The 15,182-nt window shown below is 39.9% G+C and overlaps 3 protein-coding genes across 4 annotated transcripts; 1 reads left to right on the plus strand and 2 right to left on the minus strand.

The window, feature by feature from the left end:
- Positions 1-1,036: 1,036 nt before the first annotated feature.
- On the plus strand, positions 1,037-4,745 carry LOC113672210 (high affinity cationic amino acid transporter 1). Its single transcript, XM_027188493.2, has 2 exons — positions 1,037-3,072; positions 3,782-4,745. Exons 1-2 carry the CDS (start codon positions 1,269-1,271, stop codon positions 3,985-3,987), a joined length of 2,010 nt encoding a protein of 669 aa, XP_027044294.2. The 5' UTR covers positions 1,037-1,268; the 3' UTR covers positions 3,988-4,745.
- Positions 4,609-9,926, minus strand: LOC149041339 (uncharacterized). Of its 2 annotated transcripts, none has more exons than XM_089180948.1 (3): positions 9,626-9,926; positions 7,293-7,405; positions 4,609-7,197 (listed from the first exon to the last, which is right to left on the minus strand). In XM_089180948.1, the coding sequence occupies exons 1-3, from the start codon at positions 9,800-9,802 to the stop codon at positions 4,746-4,748; spliced, it is 2,742 nt and encodes a 913-aa protein (XP_089037074.1). In that variant the 5' UTR covers positions 9,803-9,926; the 3' UTR covers positions 4,609-4,745. The 2 variants fall into 2 exon arrangements, with proteins under 2 accessions (XP_089037074.1, XP_089037073.1); XM_089180947.1 differs by having other exon boundaries at positions 7,293-7,408.
- Positions 9,927-10,292: 366 nt separating this feature from the next.
- Positions 10,293-14,221, minus strand: LOC113672226 (uncharacterized). The gene is made up of 3 exons (XM_027188513.2): positions 13,528-14,221; positions 12,685-12,833; positions 10,293-12,444 (listed from the first exon to the last, which is right to left on the minus strand). Exons 1-3 carry the CDS (start codon positions 13,819-13,821, stop codon positions 11,103-11,105), a joined length of 1,785 nt encoding a protein of 594 aa, XP_027044314.2. The 5' UTR covers positions 13,822-14,221; the 3' UTR covers positions 10,293-11,102.
- Positions 14,222-15,182: the final 961 nt, after the last annotated feature.

Below are 15,182 nucleotides of genomic sequence, written 5' to 3' on the forward strand. Positions count from 1 at the left end.
CTTGATTTTTTTTGTTCAATTGCATGTTCTGGACACTTAGCAACCGTTTAATTTAGTACGTCACTGAATACATTTTAAACCATTTTCAAAACGTTTGAAATGTGTTTTCTAGAGTCTACAGACTATCAGCTGCTTTTTTTTTTGCGTAGAAGTAAGGAATAAAAGCGTTAATACCCTCACTGAACTGTAATTGCACATTCCTTCCCCAGAAATTTAAGTTTCTCTCACCCTTCCCCCCTAAGTGCTTTGGCTGGTGTCCAATTAACTGATTGTTTGGCTGAGCCGCAAGTAAAACTATAAAAACGCCGTGAACGTTTCCCATACCGGATTTCTAGTTTGTTCACTGTAAAAGGGAAGAAGTTAATGATGCTTGTCCAATGTAAAGGAACCTTTGATGTTAACTTGGTCCTGATTAGTATCTTTGTTGAGAACATGGATGTCAAACAAGCCTGTTTCTTGTGAATTGTGATTCTTCTCAGTTAAATCATTTTCAATTAACCTGCGGCTAGAAGCGTGTGAAATACATGTAGCATGAATTTTAGTGACATTAACAACCACACATTTGGACAAAGGCCAAATTGTCGAATCTAGCGAAATTCGTCACGGATATCAATCTACTTAGACAGTTTCCAGTATAGCTGAACACATTTTGGCTTTCTTCTCTTGTCTGTCGTGAAAATTTGGTTAGAATATTCTATGAACGTTAAACTTTTCCCATCCTTTGATGACAGAGAGTGGAAAGACCTGTAAAACGTTAGGGTACCTGAAAACTGTCACAAATGTCCTTTTATCTCTCTATATCACCATTGTTTATCTATTCAAAGGTCTGGTTATAAGATATTCCGGTTGAGGGAAACAAGTGGAAAAACCAGTGGATTCGTTTAAATGAAATTAATGTGACATAAGGAGTCGAATGATAGGTTAATCAAATATTCATAACAATTTTGACCTAAGGCGCGCCCTGTATTTAGCTTTCAACAGGTGTTTGTCCACACTGCGCATGGGCAAAATGCTCACCCAAACCATTTAAAGCTACTCTCGTGAATGAGATGATCCGGTTAAATTTGTAACTGTTCAAACCCTGTTTGAGTCCAATTTGAGAAGCGACCCGTCGAAGCTTAAAGTCCGACTGGTCTGGAAGATAAATTCCATCCTTTGGACATCGATAAGGGAAGGATTGTCGATAGAATAACAGTGTAAGACGCTCTGGTTTATTAGACAGTATCAACACAGTTAATTATCCGAGCGTTACAGAGTCTTTTTCTCGAATGGCTGACTTGTTACATTGCTTAACGAGAAGGAAAAAAATTACCCAGGAGGAGAAAACAAACACCGAGTTGTCAAAATGTCTTACAACATGGGATTTGACATCTCTTGGGATTGGGGCCACTCTGGGTGCGGGAATCTATGTCGTTTCGGGACAAGTTGCCGCAAGTATTGCGGGACCGGCGGTGATAATATCATTTGCGTTGGCGGCTGTTACATCTATCCTCTCAGGACTGTGTTATGCTGAATTCGGCGCGCGTGTACCCAGAACTACTGGCTCGGCTTACGCCTATAGTTATGTCACTGTCGGTGAAATATGGGCCTTCATAATCGGCTGGAATTTGATTCTCGAATACATGATCGGTACTGCCGCCGATGCACGAGCTTTAAGCGCTTGCTTCGATTATGTGATTGGAAATGTGATAAGGAATTTAACGCTGACCTATATTGGAGAGATAAATACCCCAGGTCTGGGAACCTATCCTGATATCGTATCTTTCATCGTCACTATCATTGTAACAATCGTATTAGCCATTGGTGTTAAGCAATCATCAACGTTCAGTACTATTTTCAACATTTTAAATATTTTGGTTGTCCTTTTTGTCGTAGTAGCTGGGATATTTTTCGTCGATACGAAAAACTGGACAGAAGGACAAGGTTTTTTCCCGTATGGAGCCTCGGGAGTGTTAAGTGGAGCAGCGACCTGTTTCTACGCTTATGTTGGCTTCGATATCATTGCCACGACAGGCGAAGAAGCCAAAAACGCACCTAAATCTATACCAGTTGCTATTGTTGTGTCCCTATTAGTTATATTTGTATGTTATTTTGGAGTCTCTGCGGTAATAACGTTGATGGTTCCTTTCGATCAGCTCGACAAACTTTCGCCAATTCCTAACGCATTCGTTCAAAGAGGATTTCCTCTGGCTAAATACATCATTGGTATAGGCGCTGTTTGTGGCCTATCCTCAAGTCTTTTAGGCTCTCAGTTTCCTTTGCCTAGGATCATTTATGCCATGGCGTCAGATGGATTGCTCTTTAAATCGTTGGCGAAGGTGAACCCTCGAACTGAGGTTCCTGTGATTGCCACTGTATACCCAGGGCTTCTGACAGCTATAATTTCGTTGTTGTTTGATTTAAATGAGCTAGTTGAAATGATGTCCATTGGGACATTACTTGCATACACTCTAGTGTCCCTTTGTGTTTTAATCCTTCGTTATCAACCTGATGCTCCTGAGGTACCTTCGACATACCTATTGCACTTTGCCGCCGAACCAGAGCACGATGCGTATGAAAAACTTTCTTCACCCGATTATATGACAGACGAATGGGACTACGAAATATCTACAAATAGAATGGTACCCACTCCAAATGCTGCGGACAGCTGTAGGGAGTATTTAAACAAAGGTTTATCTGCGGGAGAATTGAAAAAATCTTACAGAGGAAATACGAAACAATTTGTACAAAATAAACCAAGGAGAGGACCAACGGCACAGAGCTTGCGCATTGTGCAGTGGGCAGCAACTCTAATGTTTTTCTCGTTCATTGGGTTCTGCGCAGCAATAGTTTATGGTTTGGATGCCTTACAAAGACAAAGCTACGTGATTGTAATGTTTCTTGTTATTTTCGGAATCCTGATTTTATTTGCTATTGTTGTGATTTGTTTACAACCTCAAAATGCCAAGAAGATCTCATTCAGGGCGCCTTTTGTGCCGGCTCTTCCAATGCTCGCCATCTTCTTCAACGTGTTTCTGATGCTGAAACTCTCCCGATTGACATGGATCCGCTTTGGAATTTGGATGGGCTTAGGTGGGTACTTTTTAAAAATTATAATGAATAGTCATCGATCAAGCAATAATCCTCCGGCCATCTAATGTTCCGAATAAGCATATGTGCCGAAATGCACCGGTAAGGGCGTGCCAACACGTACCAATAGCAGATAACCATCATGCCACAAAAATAGGACTAAATAACGACACCACATATTTAAAATCTCTTGACTGAGAAAGACTAGCAAAGAGCACACTTAGCGTTGCGGTGCTCATTTTTATTGGACTTCCGTGGGTCTTTTCAGTAATAGATTACAGAGGATATCAATATGGAGTAAGAGCATCAAACACTCACGCGCGCGTGGCTGCGAAAAGACGCGCGGCAACATGGAATCCATTTTTTTAAGCAATCGTGAGTTAGGTAGCCAATCAGATTACAGCAACTGTGATAGAGCACTAGTAGATTTATACTAGTGTGGAAGTGTTTGTCAGATATGAACTTCTGATATGGTTCAGCCCACCAGCGATCTCTCTGAGGCTCCATGGTAGAGAACTGGACTACAAATTCCAAAGGGCTCAGCCGTTGGATTTCCTCAGTTTCTTTTCTTTATCTCATGCTCGTGACAGTGATTAGTACGTTTTTTTTTCATTTGACGACCGAGAAGAGAATGAACTATTTTTCACTTAGTACGTTTATCTTTTTTTTTTTGTAATTAAAATCACGAAGTTCTCCTTTATCTCTTAAACAGGTGTGCTGTTATATTTTGGGTATAGCATCTGGAACAGTCGCGAGAGAAATAGAATGCTCCAGGGACAAGGATCATTTGACAGACAGGTTCTGTTAGCAGAAAACCTTAACAGCATGGACATTGAATATGAGATGGAAACAATTCCAGCTCATAGGGACGATGTGGAGGATTTTCCACCCAGTCCGTTTAAATGGGACAGCTTGTAACCATACGGTAATGGTCAATAACTTCCCGTCTCCTGAATGGAGATTGATGCTTCTCTATATCTGAACAGAAAACTGAATGAGCCACGAGGAAGTGTTTGGTTGGAAAGGAAATTATTTGAGGTCAGATTGGCGGCGATGTTGAGGCATGTTTTCCCTTCCTGCCCCCCCCCCCCCCCCATTCCTTTTTCATTCTCTCCGTCTTCAACAGAACTTGCGTGCTTCGTCCCATCACTTCATAATTATCGGACTGAGTTCTCCTTTGCCAGCCTGGGAAACACTCGCAGCATCTCATTTCACTTTGGGATTACACCCTTTTGATACTCAATTAGTTGTTGTATCACTCCGGCGCAACGCATAGGCAAAATATCAATAAATATGATTATATAACGACCGCTCGGGTAAACTGACGTAACCTGACAACGAGGCTTCGAGATGGAGTTTTTGGGGACATTTATATAATTTGATTCAACAGTGTTGGCTAAGTGAATAAAGGGTTTCTTGCATGTGGCATTTTATCGCTATTATAATGATGGTGTGAGGAACAGTGAACCCCCTTTAATTAGAGCTCCGATTATAGTTGAAGGACTTTCCGTTACCTCAAGCTGTGTTAGTACATCACTTTTATTTTACCTTGGGTCTCTCGTACCCTTCCTTTGGAGCTGGAGCTTTTCAATGAAACTTGAATAATTGGAAAACAAATCTATAATGGTTTGGTGTAGCAGTATTTGCAACAAGCTAATAAACTAGTCGTGTTGCAGTCACTCATGCCAATCAACGTCGCTTGAGGAATCTTGAAACGCCTTACTTTGAACCTGATAATGTTCTGGTATCCTCAAATACCTACAACGTCTGATTTCCTCGAAAGAAGCCGCCACAGACGGTTTCTTTTTCCCCGAAACTTTCTCTCGTTCTTTTTGTTTTTGTATTTCCAACATGGCAGTCCTAAAGTCGCCATCAGAACGAATTTGAGATAGGGCATGAAACCATTTCGACTTTTTCAGAGGCTCCGTTATTTCTCGAAATTTGACTGGCTTGTGGAATGCTGAAAGTTGTGTTTTAAGGGTAAAGGCTGTTAAATTACCAGCAAAAATTTTATCGTCAGAGGCCTCGTGAACTTTTGACATGGACGATGCGCGAGTCCTGTAGGCGGGTCGTCTGTCTGCGCAAGGCGAAAGGGTCATTTGGTTATAGGAGCCTTGTTCTATCGAAGTTTCGTTCGGTTGATTTATTTCAAAACCCATCGCGCTTTGTACTTCCTCAAAAGGGTCCCACAGTGGTTCCAATTCCTTTGAGCAAGTTTGTAAGGCCTCCTGAATGTCACCTGTGGATTTACGCATGAATGAAACTTCATCAGTTGACAGAAGATATCGAGTTTGCTCTTGATTAGATGGAAGTGGCACGTGATCACATATTTTAGCAAAGTTAATCCTGTCGTGGTTTTCTTGCTGTACGGTTTCTTTTTTAGGATAATTGTCGTCCTCTTTTACTGATTTTTCAGCCAAAGGTACTGAAAGGCTTCTGCTCCTGTCGACCTTGTAAATGCCTTTGCAGCTTGAGGTCTGTTCTTCCCAAGTACCATGCTCGTTGATCCACGGATCAAAGGCAACAAGCCTCGCGCATGCCATAGCTCTGTTCAGTTTAGGACTTCTGTAAATTTTGCTGTTGTCCAAACTGTCAGCATCATTTGAGACGATGGTTGAACCAGAAGAGTTTCGTTCCGGTTGGAGAGGAGGGTTTCGAGAAGTCGACTGCAGTTTTGGTGATGATGGAGTCAGAGAATTAGTAGAAGAGCCATTAGAGCTATGTGTTTTCGTTTCCTTCGGAAATAACTCCCCTTCTTGTTCTTGGGCTTTTATATCTATTTGTGTTTCATTTTGTGATTCCTTTTCAGAGTTAACTATACCACTTGGTGTATCGGTCTTCTTGAACTCTGAATTTCTGGGCGCTAAGTTTGTATCGTTTTCCTCTTCCTCCATCGAGGAGATCACACCGCTGGATGTATTCGTTTCCTTTAATTGTGAGCAACTTGACCTTACGTGCTCCTTTTTTCCCCCATTTTCCCCATCGTCAAAACTAACTTTAACTTTATTGGTTCTCTTTGAGCGTGGACTTTTGGGCTCTGTGTGCATCTCTTTTTCGCTTTTCTCCCCAGTGTCGGTCTCAACGTTTGGTATATCGGCCCGCTTTAATTGTGAAGTTGACAATCTAGGGTCTTTCTTTAACTCTTTGTAACTTTTCTCCACAGAGTCAAACAAAACCTTAAGTGTATCGGCCTTCTTTAATTTTGGGCTTCTGGCCCCTGTGTGAATCTCTCTCTGGGATTTTTTATCTCCAGAGTCAACCATGGCGTTGAGTTTATTTGCCCTCCTCAGTTGTGGACTTCTGGGCGCTGTAAACGTCACTTTTTTGTTTTTCTGCCAACAATCAACCATAGCACCAACTCTATTAACCCTTTTTAATTGTGGACTTCTAGTTCCTTTGGGCACTTCTCTCTGTCTTTCTTCCTCATTGATGACCATAACGGCAGTACCCACCTCCATCGACTGTGGACTTTTAGAATGCGTGGAGGCATTTGAGTTGTCGACGATCTTGACTTCGGCAGCACTATTTGGCTCTTTGCTTAAGCACGAGAGGCTTCGTACTCGCTGAAGAATAGGGCTTCCTCGTTGTTTTGCTGAAGGTAGCACTTCGTTCTCCTTTGCAACCATTTGCTCCTCAAGTGATTTAATTTTCAGTTTCTCTTTAGTCATTATATTTCTTCTTTCCACTGCCGAATCGAGCTCACCTGAAGTTATTTCTGCTCTCGTTGACGGTTGAATTACAGAGACGTTGACGAATTTGCTGTGATTAACATTAGAAGCATTTTTATTCCCTGGAGGTTTGGTAAAGCAAGCCACCGGGCTCATTGCCCGCAGAAATTGAGGACTGGAACTTAATTGTACTTTGTTAGGTGCTCTCATCATAACTGGAGTACCCACATGGCTAACGGTTTCCCCTATCATCTTAAGATTTTCCTTCACAACTGTAAGGATTGAGGGAGTGGAAACACAGAGGTACCTTTTGTCTTCGGTTTTCTGAGGGTTTACTTTAAGATGACCGATCGGAATAAACTCTTTTATCTCTCTTGTGACTGATATGGATGGTGCTGACAAAGACTGTTTAAGACGCGGACTTTCAGTAGCTTCTCCATCGGGTGGACTGCCCAGAGTTCTAAATGAAAAACAAAAAACAAGTTTGCTCAGAACCTTCAGAGAATACTTTTTTTAAGCCTCGAAAAATACATCACCAAGAAGAAATTAACCTACTTTAATTTTGCTTGGGTTGAAGAAGTGTTAAAATGACTTTCTGTGTCGATCCTTTCAGGCCTCCCGTGTTGCAATGTGTTCTTCAATATTCTGGATGAGGTAGAAGTATCTTCCTGCTAAGATGTAGAGAAACTAATGTTTACTTATGTATCCACGCTGGAAACTCAAGATGTTAGGAAAACTCAAGATGTTAGGAAAACTCAAGACGCTAACAAAATAGGACAAGGACTTCAAGCTATGTGAAGATGGTTTTCATATCTTAACGGTTTCCTGTTGCCCAAATACATTCACTGAGAAGACAGAGTTGCTCACTAGTGTACCGTAAGTAGCTCCTGTTCATCTCCAGCCCAAGTTTTTACTCCCACGCCCTGAGTACGTCGACATTGATTAATGAAATGCCTGAATTTGCTATTTAACCGCTTTAAACTTTGTTGAATTCAAGGTTACTTCGCTCCTTTAACGTAGTTTGATTCTGCGTATCAAAACACCGAGCCTTTAGATAAACGTGTGGAAATAACCTGCTTTTTTAACGAAAAATTGTGTGCCACTCATCGAGCTGGGTGGAAATTAACTTGAGTGTTCCATCTCCAGTCCCAGTCCATCTCCTGTTCAATATAAGCCTGTAGCTGGGTAATATTAGGGCTATTTTGTTTCTGTCAAAAAGTAGTTAGTTTAACTATGCGGTCGAGGAATTAAACCCTTCGAGTGGCTAGCATCTAATTTCCCCTTACAATATACCCCTGATTCAAACATTTCGGTCACGACATTAAAGGAAATGATCACCAACTTGATAAGCTCTTGATTGTTAAACAAATTCTCCTTGTCAGCGCCCTAAGACATGGATGTAAAACATTATGGGGGATATGCATTCTGATATTAGGGTATAAAGAGTTGATCAGGTGGTTTGTTTATATCAAAGACGTGCACGACACTTCGCAAAATTGAGCCAAAAGTTCGTGTTGTACTGCAATGTGAACGTAATAACTTCCTAAATCCTTTTACCTCAGCAATTAAGAAATCGTGTTTCACCTATAATTAAGCTATTGTGGTTATTATGACAATTGTAATCTCTTTTCAATGTTATTGAAGAAAGATCACTTCTTTTCTCTAGCAGGCGCCAACCAGACTACTTGCTAATCCATCCATTAGCTAATGGCCTTACTAGTAGTTAAGACAATTTTTAATACATTTATTTAATACATTTAGAGTGACCACTGAATTTCTTATTAGTGAGCACAACTGGGGCTGAAAGCGGCAATAGAACTCAAATTTCATGACGTTTTTGTGTGCATTGTGCGATTGCAGTAAGTAAATACACTTTGACAAAATGAAGGAAACTAATTTGAACCCACACACTAAAATATCAAATTTATTAGATCGTGAGCATAGTTTGGGATCTACCGTTCTTTTTCAATTTACTTCTGGTTTATAATAACGGAAAAAACAACAAAAACCACTGCTATAATCAGCGTGACATGTTAGACAGTCTAGCGCTTAGTCAACGTCGCTAAAGTGTCATTTATAGGTTGTGAACAGGCTATAAAGATGTCAGTTCCAAGTAAATGTCTAAGGAAAAGCCTTTGTCAAAGCGTGTCGATGAGATGTCTTTGAGTAAACTCATTAAATATGTCGGCATTTGTGAACGATAATTACAGAGGTGTTTTCCTAGTTTTACCGATTTTTGTAGCGGCGAGGAATGATAGTCTCGAAATGTGAGAAAGGGAAAAACTCTAAACTTTTTGAGGTTTTCTCTAATCTATTTTTTATCTAACCCCGCCTTTTTATATTCTGGCAAGCACTACTCTGCGGAAATAATGTGGCAAACACCCGAAAGAGCGATTAAACAACTTAAAAAGATTTGACGCATTATGGCGCGTTGATAAAATAACTATACAGCTTGCGATTCACGCCTAATCATGAGATAAAAAGAAACGTTGCATATCCTATATAAAAATGCTCCTACGGCAGTTTTCACCAGAAACCACGAAAATTTCGTAAATTATTCAAGCTTATAAGACAGAAATGTTAGGGCTAATGAGTAGTTGTTTGTTTTGACTGCCCTACACGATTATGAAATCACTTAGATAAAAACTTTCACTGGCCCCTTGTCCAAAAGGTAATTCTACTTGTTTTCTCTAATCAAAAGACTCGCTTAAACGTTAAAGACGCACCACGAAACAGGGGCTTAAAGGAAACAAACGTCAATGTTCGTCTATCACAGGATTTACTTGGTGTCTCATGTTCGAATCGGCCCGGCAGTTTTAGAGTCCGCTTCTCTGTCTTAACTAGTTCAGCAAAAATAATCGATCTAATCAAAGTCATTAATGACAAACCTCCACGTTTGCTCCTTGCTGATTTGTATTCCTCTCATTTCTTCTGTTTCGAAGCTTTTCAAATATATTTTCTGGCTTTGAGAATTTCACAGCTTTGCCTTGGGCATAAATAGGTTTTAATCTCTCTTCATCATTGTCCGAAAACGTAGGTGTTTGTCTCGAACTTTTCCCATCCATAGCAGTTTAAAATTACAACGAAAAATTAACAAGAGTTACTCCTCGTGATTGAAAACAAAGAGCAGTAGTAATGCTTTTCTCGTTTCCCAGAAGAAGTCGTAAACAAAGGTTTTGGCTTATTACTCTTTTTGCCGTGGCTTATTTTAGGGCGGGTGTGATGGATGAGCGGTCATTAGGCCTGTTATTTGCTTGAAGCTCATTGGCTGTAAACAACAAAACCTATTATTTGTGTGTTCAAGTTTTTTCAAAATATCATAAACCACGCATTAGCGGATTGAACGAACTAGAATATATTGTAGTGGATTGTTTCAGTTACTAATTATCTATTTCGCAGCTAATTGAAGTTACGCTAAGCTATTGTTCAGCAAAATGAGTGCGAGAGCACCCAGGCAAATTTGTTTTCAGAGCTTCATACATCTTGCCTCGCCACTTAAACTTTTTTAAAAAGAAGATCAAAAGTTATCATCGGAGGTTTTTCCAAACAGTCTCACGATTTCAGTTTTTATTGAGTTTGTATCCAGCAAAATTATTTTCAGAACCACCCTTCACCTGTAAATCATTTTAGACTAACGAAAGTCACTCCCAAGCTGTAACTGAAAGACGTTGTATTCAGTGAAATTTTCCCAAACAAAAGAGTATCACCCGGTCAAAGTTAGTACAAAGTTTCCAACGAGCAATGTGAAAAACTTTTAAAATACAACTGAACTTCACCCTTCATTGCACTTGAGCACAATGATTATCAATTACTGAGCAAATCTATTGAATTCTGATTTGCCCAATATACGCTAGTCAGTCGTGCTATTTACATAGGTTTATACTGAAGAAAAGACCTCGAAATTTTCTTTACAGCTTCAGCTTTGATAGCAAACATTAAACTTATGAGATGGTCAAATAGTTAAAGATTTGAAAGAATTTGTAAAACAAGGATTAAAATGTTGAAAAATAACTACTATGTAAGGTTTAAGTATCGAAGGGTTGCATGCGCTCTTTTTAGAAAGGCATTCTTGTGAAATAAATCCACATATTTTTTCTCTTGCATAATTGAGGATATTTTATTATTCATTTTTCGTCTTTGCGACTTACGAAGTTGCATTATTTCTTACCCGCGGAAGGCCTGAATATGACTCACCGGGGTACTTCGAGAGCGTACTTTTTCTTAAATGAAAATACTCTCAGACCATGTTTGTGAGGTCTGCGATAGGAACCGAGATATTCTTTGGTTTCCAGAACTTTTACCACGAACGTTTTTTTAAAAGATGGCTCTGCTTTCTATTTACACTACTAAACGGATACTCAGCTGTCAATTTTTGTCAAATACCCACGATACACAGTCGCATTGTTCTTCATCTTCTTTAGAAGGCATCCTCAGGTATCTGCAGTTCTTCAGTTCTTCACATAATTGTTCCAAAGCAGCTTTCTTTTTCTCTGTAGCCAAACGATCATCCTCCCGTTGCTTCTGCAAAGCAGTCATGCCGTTCAAAAACATGTTCATATTGAAGACCTTGTGCAGAGCTTTCAACCAGTTGGCCTTACTGATTGGTGTGGTGACATTCTTCTCGTTACTTTCAGTATCCTTTTCGAGGACTTGTTTTGATTTGGATTTGACGCATTCTTTATCGTTTCCCCTTTTCTTCATAATTTTTTGTCCTGTGTCTTTTCTGAAACCCGGACCCGTTGCTGAAGATAAAGAAATAGATCCTACAGACAGTCTTTTCTTTTCCAAGAAAGAGTTCTTCACCAAATTCTTAGATTTTAGACCATGGCTAGACTGATCTACTAGCTTTCCAGAAAAACCAGAACTTTCCTCGCCATCTCTGAGCGACTGCGTGGTATCTTGTGTCTGGCTGCTTGGTAACCTGATACTTGAATCGTCTTCTTTTAAGCTTTCTTGCCTTCTTAGAGTACGAGTTCGGCGCTGCCGTAACATACTTGCCGCATCTGAAGGAAGTACGAGACTTTCCTTGCGGCCGACAGGAACGACCTGAGCCTCTTCAAATATCTCTTCTTCTTCTGTGTCAGATTTGAAATCCCGATCCTCGAAAACTGGAGGGAGACTTTCAAATGATCTCAGAGAACTCGCTGAATTTGAATTTCTTAATGGAAAGTTTGGCACGGTAAGAGTCTTTCTAGGCAGTACATCTTCGACTACAGGGTAAGCCGTCCTAGTGGGTCGATTAAACTTGTTCACCAGAAAGTCTTGGGCTTTACGGTCGTCAGTCTGAATTTGCGAGATATCCGTAGTGTTGGTGACAGTTGAGGCCCAAGGATTCGTTTCTTGGTTTCTCAGGGAAGAGAAATTATCAGAGTAACTATTTTTTCTCTGAGTGAGTGGCTGCAACGTTTGCATTTCAGGTGGCGATTTCCCGCACCAAGTCTGCCGTTTCAGACGAGTTCCACTGGGTTTTTCCCCTAGTACGGCGATGTTCTGTGCATACTTTGCGTCACTATGGCGACAAATAAGTTCGTCCATTGACTTTGCCACTTCGGACCTGCTCTGACTTCGCAGAGGAATAGCTGAGGTCCACGGAGGTTTTTTATCGCCAGCAAATGGGTCGTTGTTCTTTGATATTGAATTTAAAGGCTTTGTTATCTTCAAAGGCTCTGCTGACTCAACACTATTCACCAAAGGTAACTTTGGTAGCCTAGATGGAAAGGAAAGGTGAAAATGATACGGAAGTTTTAACAGAATTACAAAAAATGTTAAGTCAGTTTTGGCTGGCGCCATGTCCCAACTGCCAGAGCTTATCCCGTTTTAGCTACATCCCGACCGGAAGTCCAGCGCATTAAGGCCTCCGCGCGTCTCCCACAAACTTCAATGACATGTATGACTAAAAAAAACCAAACAGTTTTACCAAGATACGTGTAAAAATTATTTCTCTGACCTAGGGGAGGGTTGGGCGAATTCGTCAAGAGTTGATGGTGAAGTTCCTTTTGTGGTTCCTGGCGACTCTACACTGTCAGTAGAACTCAAATGCCGTCGTTTGTCAGCCTTGAACTGCAACTTCACTAAGTCAAACTGACATGGTGTGCCCTGTAGAGTGTAGTTTTGAATTCAAAGGGAATATTAAAAATTTTAAATGCGCAGTTCAAAGATAATTTTTTCTGAAGTATAACACGAAACACATGGGTGGCATTGTTGCATCATGGGATTCCTGATTATGTGTACGTGCTCGCCTACACAGCTGGACCACCAGCTATACTCTTAGTGATTTGTTATTGTTTGTTGTTCTTTATTCGTATCTGTGAAGTTTTGGATCCTTGGGTTCTGGATCCTCTTCCTCGCAAATACTCAGCCATAAATTCAGTTACCTCGATTGCTACTTAAAGCTCTCAAACATAACACTGATCAGCTTAAAGTAAACATGTTTGATACAATTTAAGACGAGAAAATTACAATTCTATGTGACGATGTGAGGAGGTCTTTCCGTTTGAAGTGGTCTTGTTTTGTTAATCGAAACGCATGTAAACTTGATCGGGTAATTTTTTAATCTTTTGATAGAAATCTTCTCATCAGTTTCAATATCGCTTCGTGATTTAGCCTCACACCTGGGAACCATAGACTCTGGGTTTCCACTTTATTTGTCAACTTTTAATCAGTTGACGAAGACTCAAGTTAACTGGGAACTAATCAAGTCAAAAGTTATCCATCATATTTATGCTTTCCCGAGTTAGTTTTCTTGAGTGGGTCATAAAAGAAATATCAAACAAGTCTACAATTTACAAACCGCTGAAAGAGGAGTCGAACTTCCTGAGTTGTTTATTTGTCCTCCATTGACACTATTTCTTCTGCACGTCAAACTTCCCAAGCGTTTTTCTTGTTTGATTTTTAACAATCTCTTTTCTGAGTTTAGTCGTCTAAGCGCTCTTTTCTCCTCGAGGTCAATAGACCCAAGTCTTGTTCTCAAGTTCCTTTCCTCCATTTGATTTCGGGATACTGCAAAGAAGTCTTGCGACGAAGCTGCGTCAGGACCCCTATGTCCTTCGTATCCGGTATTATTCGTCTCATCTAATGGAATCATTTTTGCATTAAATTATCCAGTCACATGCAAAGTGGTTGAAATTAATCTGAACTGGACGAAGCTTTCTTCACTAATGACCTCGTTCGCTGCTAATTAGCTTATATATTACCGATTCTGCTGAAGGCTTTTTGTTTGTTTGCTCATCATGTTTTGTACATCCTTCGGTCGATATTCAAAGACCCAGGATATTACACCTAAAAGGAAACAGCAAGACCGAATTTACATTTCAATCACAGCTGTGCTCTAAGCGAGAGAATTGAAATGAGATCTTGATGTTCTCAATGTGTGGAAAAACTTTCTTAAGAAAATAAGATTACTCAAAATTTTGACTTTTAAGGAAAGATAGCAACTTTTTAACAAAGGTTTTCTGTGTCTTTCCACTTTGATAAAAAGGCTCATTGTTATTTCATTAATTTTCGCTGAAAAATGAATTGACGCGAGTATAATCATTTATATTTCGACTCCTCCCATTGACGTAACAGTTGTCCTATGAGATTTTGTAGTGACGACGCATTTCGCAATAATCGTTGCGAACTTACGATGAGCTATTTTATTTTATACCTTATTTAAGTTAATACTGTAAATCATCGCAAAATTACAAATATCAGTCAATTTTTAGTACAGATTGACAGACAGGTATAACAATATTTTACCTCGGTTTATTGGTTTTGAATAGGCAAATTTCTGAGGAAACAATTGTGATCTCAAGTGAATCAATTGAGTGTGAAACTTAGACAAAACAAAAGCTTAGAAGCTTAGTTCTTAGTTCATGTGAAAGGGTTTTGAACGTTAAAATTCAATTTATGTTAATGGTCACAGGAATTGACGTTTGCACCTCATATTTAATATAATGTTGTGCAACATTTTCTTTCACGTGGAATACCACGAAATATCCCACGACACGTGTGTATTCCATGATATACACATCAGCCTGGATGCACGAGTTAATAGAAAGAAAATACAAGTGACAAGAGAGATATGCTCTGATATACCACTCGAATATTATCCTCTACTTATCAAAAGGATTTCATGTTTCCGTGTCTGTTCAGTCGTGGATCGTTTATGACGTCAAAATGAAGTAAGTAAGAAATACTGGCACAGCGGGAGTCGATGAATATTGCCCTTCGCATATTTTCACGTCCAAGCTACGAACGCTCATCCTAAGAAATGGAATTTCCGGCGTTTGGGTGGATACGAATTAGCCGGAAATAAAATATTTCTGCGGCACGGGAGCAGTGGAGACTGGGGCAGTTTAAGTACAGCATGGGTAGAATGGAGTGCTATAAAAGGGATGTTTATCACGTGGGAAAGCATTCTAGGCCGTCACCTCGTCTTGCTCACGTTATTTTTTAGTATATATT

This window comes from Pocillopora damicornis, chromosome 8 (genome assembly GCF_964200805.1).
Source record: "Pocillopora damicornis chromosome 8, jaPocDami1.2, whole genome shotgun sequence".
NCBI classification, from domain to species: Eukaryota; Metazoa; Cnidaria; class Anthozoa; order Scleractinia; family Pocilloporidae; genus Pocillopora; species Pocillopora damicornis.